The 9,940-nt window shown below is 18.6% G+C and overlaps 1 protein-coding gene and 1 pseudogene across 1 annotated transcript; both read left to right on the top strand.

Moving 5' to 3' along the window:
• Nucleotides 1-840: 840 nt before the first annotated feature.
• LOC137932562 (NADH-ubiquinone oxidoreductase chain 1-like) lies at nt 841-3,200 on the top strand (annotated as a pseudogene).
• Nucleotides 3,201-6,792: 3,592 nt separating this feature from the next.
• LOC137932563 (NADH-ubiquinone oxidoreductase chain 5-like) lies at nt 6,793-8,535 on the top strand. The gene is given in 1 exon segment (XM_068776174.1): nt 6,793-8,535. A coding segment is annotated over 1 exon segment (789 nt). The 5' UTR covers nt 6,793-7,508; the 3' UTR covers nt 8,298-8,535.
• Nucleotides 8,536-9,940: the final 1,405 nt, after the last annotated feature.

The raw sequence follows: 9,940 nt of genomic DNA, 5'->3' as shown, positions 1-9,940 counted from the left end.
TAAATAAATTTTTTATGGTTTAAATATTTTAATTTAAATTTGTTTTACATATAAATTTTAGTGTTAATTTTTAATTATTTTAATAATTTTAAAATTAAAATATAGTAGTAATTAAAATTAAAAATTTAAGAAATTAAGATTTAGTATTATTTAATAAATTATTAACAAATTTTGTGCCAGCAGTTGCGGTTATACAAAAAATAATTTAAATTTTATCAGTATATAATTAATATTATTTTAAAGAAAATAAATAATTAATTATTAAGTGAAATTTTAATAAATTAAAATTTTCATTATAAAATATGAATTATTAAATTTTTTCAAAAACTAGGATTAGATACCCTATTATTAAAAATTAAATTTAAAATGCTAAAATAGTATATAATTATTTATAAAAACTTAAATAATTTGGCGGTATTTTAGTTCATTTAGAGGAATCTGTTTATTAATTGATAATCCACGAATAAATTTACTTAATTATTTAATTTTGTATATCGTTGTTAAAAAAATATTTTTTTATAAAAATAATATTTTAAAATTTAAATAAAAATTTAACTCAGATCAAGATGCAGATTATAATTAAGAATATAATGGATTACAATAAGAAATAATTAAATGGATAATATTTTTTAAAAAATATTGGAAGGTGGATTTAAATGTAATTTTATTTAGTTTAATAAAATGATTTTAAATTAAAATATGTACATATTGCCCGTCGCTTTCATTTATAAATTGAAATAAGTCGTAACAAAGTAGAGGTACTGGAAAGTGTTTCTAGAAAGAACAAATTAGAGCTTGAAAAAGTATTTCATTTACATTGAAAAGATATTATATTAATAATTAATTTGAGGGGGAAAAATTAATAAATAAAAAATAATAAAAAAATTTTTAAAATATAGATATTTAATGGGGGTTAAAGTATTTATAAAGAAAAAATTAAAAATTTTATAGTGAATTAGTATTGTAAAATAAATTTTAAATATTTGAAAATTAATCAAAATAAAAGTAAATTTAATTTATTGTATCTTGTGTATCAGAGTTTATTAATAAAATTTTTTATGAAAAAAATTCTCGAATTTAAAAGAGTTAATTAATTATAAAAGTTAATGTTGAATAATTATTTTTAATAATTAATTAGAAATGAAATGTTAATCGTTTTTAAATATATCTAGTTTTTTTAGAAAAAAATTTAATTTAAAATATTTTATTATATAATTTTTATTAATTAAATTTTTATTAAAAAATATTCAATATTTTAAGGGATAAGCTTTAAAATAAAATATTATAATATATAAATTAAATTTATAATTTAAAATTTTAGAATTTATATTGTTAATAAATTATAATTTTTTATAAATAATTTAATTTATTTTAAAATTTAAAATTAAATATTTAATTTTTTATAAAAAAATAATTTATAATTAAATAAAAATTAATTATAATGATAAAATTAGTATATTAAAATGTAGATAATAAATTTATATTTATTAAAAATTAAGTAAAGGAATTAGGCAAAAATTTATATTCACTTGTTTATCAAAAACATGTCTTTTTGAAAATAATATAAAGTCTAATCTGCCCACTGATAAATTATTAAAGGGCTGCAGTATTTTGACTGTACAAAGGTAGCATAATCAATAGTCTCTTAATTGGTGACTTGTATGAAAGATTGGATGAGATATAAACTGTCTCTACTTAATTAATAAAATTTAATTTTTTAATTAAAAAGTTAAAATAATTTTAAAAGACGAGAAGACCCTATAGAGTTTTATAATTTAATTAATTAATTATTAATATATAAATTTTAAAATTAGAATTAATTAAATTATTTTATTGGGGTGATAGAAAAATTAAAATAACTTTTTTTAAAATTTAACATTAATTTATGATTTAATGATCCATTAATAATGATTATAAGAAAAAATTACCTTAGGGATAACAGCGTAATTTTTTTTTTTAGTTCTTATAAGAAAAAAAGTTTGCGACCTCGATGTTGGATTAAGATAAAATTTAAATGCAAAAGTTTAAAATTTTTGATCTGTTCGATCATTAAAATCTTACATGATCTGAGTTCAAACCGGTGTGAGCCAGGTTGGTTTCTATCTTTAGAAAAATATAATATTTTAGTACGAAAGGATCAAATATTAAAAATAATTTTTATAAAATGAATGTTATTAATAAATTAATAACTATTTTGGCAGAAAAAATGTAATGATTTTAGAAGTCATGAATATATAATTATTTATATATATAGTAAATGATACTAAAAGATATAATATTATTTATTATTGGAATATTAATTATAATTATTGGTGTTTTAGTAGGGGTTGCTTTTTTAACTTTATTAGAACGTAAAGTTTTAGGTTATATTCAAATTCGAAAAGGACCTAATAAAGTTGGTTTTATAGGAATTTTACAGCCTTTTTCTGATGCTATTAAATTATTTACTAAGGAGCATACTTTTCCTAATTATTCTAATTATATATCTTATTATTTTTCTCCTGTTATTAGATTTATTATTTCTTTAATATTATGAATATTAATTCCTTATTATTTTAATATAATTAGATTTAATTTAGGAATTTTATTTTTTTTATGTTGTACTAGTTTAGGAGTTTATACTGTTATGGTTGCTGGATGATCTTCTAATTCTAATTATGCTTTATTGGGAGGTTTACGAGCAGTTGCTCAAACTATTTCTTATGAAGTTAGATTAGCTTTAATTATATTATCAAGAATTATTTTAATTATAGATTTTAATTTAATATTATTTTTTTTTTACCAAGAAATAATTTGATTTTTATTTTTAATAATTCCTTTAAGATTATGTTGAATATCGTCAAGATTAGCTGAAACTAATCGAACTCCTTTTGATTTTGCTGAAGGGGAAAGAGAATTAGTATCAGGGTTTAATATTGAGTATAGAAGAGGGGGATTTGCTTTAATTTTTTTAGCAGAATATTCTAGAATTTTATTCATAAGATTATTATTTATTTTAATATATATAGGAGGTTATAGGCTTAGATTAATTTTTTATTTAAAATTAGTTTTTATTTCTTTTTTATTTATTTGAGTGCGGGGAACTTTACCTCGATATCGTTATGATAAATTAATATATTTATCTTGAAAAGGGTATTTACCTATTTCATTAAATTTTTTATTATTTTTTATTGGGGTAAAAATTTTTTTAAATTAAATAATATTTTTAGTATAAATTAATAGAATAAGTATTCTTTCTTAAGTTTTCAAAACAAATGCTTATACAAGCTCATTAATTTAAGTATTAATTAAAAATTAAGTTATCTCAAAATTTATTAATAATAGGATTAATAATAAAATAAGAAAAGTATATAATAGTTAATAATTGGCCAGTAATAATGTAAGGGTCTTCAACTGGTCGTGCTCCAATTCAAGTTAATAAAAAAATAGTAATAATTATAATTCAGAAAATAATTTGGTTAATAGGATAGAATTGAATTCCTTGTATTTTTTTATTAAATGTAAATGGTAAGATAATTAAAATTAAGATAGATATAACTAAAGCAATTACTCCTCCTAATTTATTAGGAATAGATCGTAAAATTGCATAAGCGAATAAGAAATATCATTCAGGTTGAATATGGATAGGAGTTACTAATGGATTAGCAGGAATAAAATTATCTGGATCTCCCAATAAATAAGGATTAGTTAAAGTTAAAAGAGTTAATAATAAAATTAAAATAATGAATCCAATTAAATCCTTAAATGTAAAAAATGGTGTGAAAAGGAATTTTATCTAAATTACTATTAATTCCTAATGGATTATTAGATCCTGTTTGATGTAAGAATAAAAGGTGAATTATTGTTAATATAAGAATAATAAAAGGAAATAAAAAATGGAAAGAATAAAATCGAGTTAGAGTAGCATTATCTACAGCAAATCCTCCTCAAATTCAATTTACTAATATAGTTCCTAAATAAGGAATAGCTGAAAGAAGATTTGTAATAACAGTAGCTCCTCAAAAAGATATTTGTCCTCATGGTAAAACATATCCTATAAATGCAGTTGCCATTAGAACAAATAAAATAATAACTCCAATTATTCAAGTAAATTTTAAATTGAAAGATTCATAATAAATTCCTCGTCCAATATGTAAATAAATACAAATAAAAAAAAAAGAAGCTCCATTGGCATGTAATGTTCGAATTAATCAACCATAATTTACATTTCGACAAATATAATTAACACTATAAAATGCTATTTCAATATTTGCTGTATAATATATAGTTAAAAATAAACCTGTTAAAATTTGAATAATAAGACATAAAGCTAAAAGAGATCCAAAATTTCATCAAATGGAAATATTAGAAGGAGAAGGAAGATCAATTAATGAACTGTTAATAATTTTAAGTAAAGGATGGGTTTTTCGTAAGGTTGAAAATTTATTTATCATTAGAAATTAGATGAACGAAGTGGGCCGAAAAAAATATTTGTAATTTTTACTACTGCTACGAGTGCAATAAATAAATAAATAATTATTATTGTTATTAAAAAATATGTTTGATTATTATATAATTTAGATAAATTAATTTTATTTTCATTATTAAAAAAAATATAAGGATTAAGAATATCATTTATTTCATAATTGAAGAAGAAATTAAGTCAATTTATATTATATATATATATTATTGAAATAAAGAAAATAATAATAGAAAAAAATAGAAAAATATTTTTTAAATAAATATTAATATTAAATATTTCATTGGAGGCAATTCTAGAAACATAAATAAATAAAACTAATAATCCTCCTAAAAATACTAGGAATAAAATATAGGAAAATCAATAAGTATTTAATAATATGCCAGATAGTATACAAGTAAGTAAAGTTTGAATAAGAATTATTAATCCTATTGATAAAGGATGATTTAAAAATAATATAATAAAAGAAAATAATATAATTATTAATGAAATAAAAATTTTAATGATATCAAAGAATATTTTAATAAAAATAATAATTTTGGAGATTATAGATAAAGAAATTCTTTTTCTTTGAAGTTTTTAAAGAAAAAGACTTATTTTTGATTTACAAGACCAATGTTTTATTTAAACTATAAAAACTACTAATGATAATAAATATGATAATAGTTATTTTAATTATATTTATTTTTGGGAATATAATTTTTGCCTCTAAACATAAACATTTATTAATTGTTTTATTAAGTTTAGAATTTATTGTTTTAAGAATTTTTTTTTTTTTTGTTATTACTTTTAATAATATAGAAAATGATACTTATATAATAATAGTTTTTTTATTATTTTCAGTATGTGAAGGAGCTTTAGGTTTATCAATTTTAGTTTCTATAATTCGTACTCATGGTAATGATTATTTTCAAAGATTTAATTTATTATAAAATGATAAAATTTTTATTTATAATAATTTTTATAATTCCTTTATGTTTTTTAAAAAATATATTTTGAATGGTTCAAATAATAATAATAGTGATTATATTTTTATTTATAAATTTAAGTATTAATATTTATAATTTTAGAAATTTAAGATATATAATAGGTTGTGATTTAATTTCATATGGGTTAATTTTATTAAGAATTTGAATTTGCTTATTGATAATTATAGCAAGAGAAAATTTGAATAAAATAAAATTTTACTCAAATTTTTTTTTATTTAATGTTTTAATTTTATTAATTATATTATATTTAATTTTTAGTGTAATAAATTTATTTTTATTTTATTTATTTTTCGAAAGAAGATTAATTCCTACTTTATTATTAATTATTGGATGGGGTTATCAACCTGAACGAATTCAGGCAGGAGCTTATTTATTATTTTATACTTTATTTGTTTCTTTACCTATATTAATAGGAATTTTTTTTATTTTTCATAACTTAAATTATATAATTATATATTTTTATAAATTTTTTAGAATAGATTATTTTTTATTATATTTATCAATAATTTTGGCTTTTTTAGTAAAGATACCTATATATTTTGTTCATTTATGACTTCCTAAGGCTCATGTAGAGGCTCCGGTTTCAGGTTCAATAATTTTAGCTGGAATTATGTTAAAATTAGGAGGTTATGGACTTTTACGAATTATAATTCTTTTTCAAAAAATTGGAATAAAATTTAATTTTATTTGAGTAGTTATTAGATTATTAGGTGGTTTATTTATTAGATTAAATTGTTTTTGTCAAGTTGATATGAAATCTTTAATTGCTTATTCGTCAGTAGCCCATATAAGATTAGTGATTTGTGGTATTATAACTATAAATTACTGAGGTTATGTAGGTTCTTATATTATAATAATTGGTCATGGTTTATGTTCTTCAGGAATATTTTGTTTAGCTAATATTAATTATGAACGTTTACAAAGACGAAGATTATATATTAATAAGGGGATAATAAATTTTATACCTTCGATAAGATTGTGGTGATTTTTATTAATATCCTCAAATATAGCAGCTCCACCTTCAATAAATTTAATGGGAGAGATTAGATTAATTAATAGAGTAGTAGGATGATCTTGATTATCAATAATTACTTTGATTATGATTTCTTTTTTTAGAGCTGGTTATAGATTATATTTATATTCTTATACACAACATGGAAAATATAATTTAGGAATTTATAGATTTTATACAGGGGTATCACGGGAATATTTAATATTAATATTACATTGATTACCTCTTAATGTTTTAGTTTTAAAAATTGATTATTTTTTTATTTGATTTTATTTAAATAATTTAAATATAAAATATTGATTTGTGGAGTCAAAAATATGAAATTTCATTTTAAATCATTAAAAGATATTCTATTTGTTTTATTAGATTTTTTTTTTTATTTTTTTTTAGAATAATAAGTTTTTTTTTTATAATATATTTTATTATGGAGAATTTAACTTTATTTTTAGAGTGGGAAATTATTTCTTTTAGGTCTATAAGAGTAGTAATGTCTATTTTATTGGATTGAATATCTTTATTATTTTTAATATTTGTTTTAATAATTTCTTCTTCTGTAATTTATTATAGAGGAAGATATATACATTCAGAGTTAAATTTAAATCGATTTATTATTTTAGTTTTATTATTTGTATTATCGATAGTTTTATTGATTATTAGACCTAATATAATTAGAATTTTTTTAGGATGAGATGGGTTAGGTTTAGTTTCATATTGTTTGGTAATTTATTATCAAAATATTAAGTCTTATAATGCAGGAATATTAACTGCTTTATCTAATCGTATTGGAGATGTAATAATTTTAATGGTTATTGCTTGAATAATAAATTATGGTAGATGAAATTATATTTTTTATTTAAATTTTATAAATAATGATTTTATAATAAAATTTATTAGATTTTTATTAATTATTGCAGCTATAACAAAGAGAGCTCAGATTCCTTTTAGATCTTGATTACCTGCAGCAATAGCAGCTCCTACTCCAGTATCGGCTTTAGTTCATTCTTCTACTTTAGTTACTGCTGGCGTTTATTTATTAATTCGATTTAATATGATGTTAGTTGATATAATTTTTTTAAAGTTTTTATTAGTTTTATCAGGGTTAACTATATTTATGGCTGGTATTTCTGCTAATTATGAATTTGATTTAAAAAAAATTATTGCTTTATCTACTTTAAGACAATTAGGATTAATAATAAGAATTTTAAGAATAGGATTAGCTGATTTAGCTTTTTTTCATTTATTAACTCATGCTATGTTTAAGGCTTTATTGTTTATATGTGCGGGTGTTATTATTCATATAATAAATGATATTCAAGATATTCGTTATATAGGAGGAATTAGATTTTATATTCCTTTAACTTCATTATGTTTAAATATTTCTAATTTAGCTTTATGCGGTATTCCTTTTTTAGCTGGATTTTATTCAAAGGATTTAATTTTAGAAATAGTTAGTATAAGAAATTTAAATATATTAATTTTTTTTTTATATTATTTTTCTACTGGTTTAACTATATTTTATACTATTCGTTTATTATTTTATTTAATAATTAATGATTATAATTTATTAGTAGTTTATAATTTATATGATGAGGATTATATAATATTAAAGAGAATATTTATATTATTAGGAATAAGATTAGTAGTAGGAAGAATATTAAGTTGATTAATTTTTAATTATCCTTATATAATTTATTTACCTTTTAATATAAAAATAATAGTAATTTATGTAAGAATATTAGGATTATTAATAGGATATTTAATTAGAAATATAAAAATTTATTCTGTGAATAAATTTTTAATAACTTATAGTTTAAGAAATTTTTTATGTTTAATATGATTTATACCTAATTTATCTACTTATGGTTTAAATTATTATTTTTTAAAATTAGGTCAAAATATTATAAAAAATATTGATATGGGATGAAGAGAAATTTATAGAGGTCAAGGTATATTTGATATTATTAAAAATTATTCTGTTTACTATAATTTTTATCAAATAAATAATTTTAAAATTTATTTATTTAGTTTTATTTTATGAATATTAATTATATATTTAATATTTTTAATTTAATTAATTTAAATAGCTTATAAAAAGAGCATAATATTGAAGATATTAGGGAGATTATTAAATCTTTAAATATTTATAAAAAATTTTTTTTTTATTTTTACAATGAAAATGTAATGTTTTAATAATAAACTATATAAATAGAAATATTAATGGTTATTAACCACTATAATTTAAGTTAGTAGCTTAATTTTTATATTTCATAATTTAATTGGAATTTTTTATTCAATATATCATTAACAGTGATATACCTCTATTTTGGTTTCATTAATTATTTAAATAAGGAGTTATTAACTCTTTCTTTTAAGTCGAAATTAAATGCAATATTTGCTTCTTATTTAAGATAAATTAAAAATTAATATTTTTTGAATGCAAATCAAATGTTTTTTATAAACTATAATCCTAATTTGTTCAATTAAGTATATTTTGATTTCATTCATGATAAAGTCCAATTAATAATATAATTAAAAAAAAAATCTAATTTTTATTATTGTAGAAAAATTTACTAAGTTAAAACAATTAATTAAAGGGAAAAATTAATGCAATTTCAATATCAAAAATTAAAAAATTATAGTAATTAAAAAAAAATGAAGAGAAAATGGTATTCGTGCAGAAGATTTGGGATCAAATCCACATTCAAATGGAGATTTTTTTCTCGATCTATAAATGATTTTTTGATAAGATTAAGGATAAAAGTATTAAAATATTAGAAATTAATATAATTATAATAGTTAATGTTAATAATAAATTAATTATTTATATTAAATTAAATTAAACTTTTTGATTGGAAGTCAAATATACTAAATATATTATATAAATAAATTAGTTTCCTCATCAATAAATTGAAATAAAAGGAATAATCATACTACATCAACAAAATGTCAATATCATGCTGCTGCTTCAAATCCAAAATGATGATTATTAGAAAAATGGAAATTTAAATGACGGATAAGACAAATAGAAAGGAAAATTGTTCCAATAATTACATGAAGTCCATGAAATCCTGTTGCTACAAAAAAAGTAGAACCATAAATTCTATCTGCAATAGAAAAAGAAGCTTCAAAATATTCATATGCTTGTAGAATAGAAAAATAAATTCCTAATATAATAGTAATAAATAATCCTTGAGTTATTTGAGAAAAATTATTTTCTATAATTGCATGGTGAGCTCAGGTGACTGTAATTCCTGAGGTAATTAAAATAATTGTATTTAATAATGGAATTTGAAAGGGGTTAAATGGGATAATTCTAAAGGGAGGTCATATTGCCCCAATTTCAATATTAGGTGAAAGACTACTATGAAAAAAAGCTCAAAAAAATGAAATAAAGAAAAATACTTCAGAGATAATAAAAAGAATTATTCCTCATCGTAAACCTTTTGATACAAATAAAGTATGTTTACCTTGGAAAGTACT

The sequence above is a fragment of the Battus philenor genome, unplaced genomic scaffold (assembly GCF_028537555.1).
Source record: "Battus philenor isolate CCGP_79_NKW_IND1 unplaced genomic scaffold, ilBatPhil1.0.hap1 SCAF_99, whole genome shotgun sequence".
Classification (NCBI taxonomy): Eukaryota; Metazoa; Arthropoda; class Insecta; order Lepidoptera; family Papilionidae; genus Battus; species Battus philenor.
This window is presented reverse-complemented; position numbering and strand designations above follow the sequence as displayed.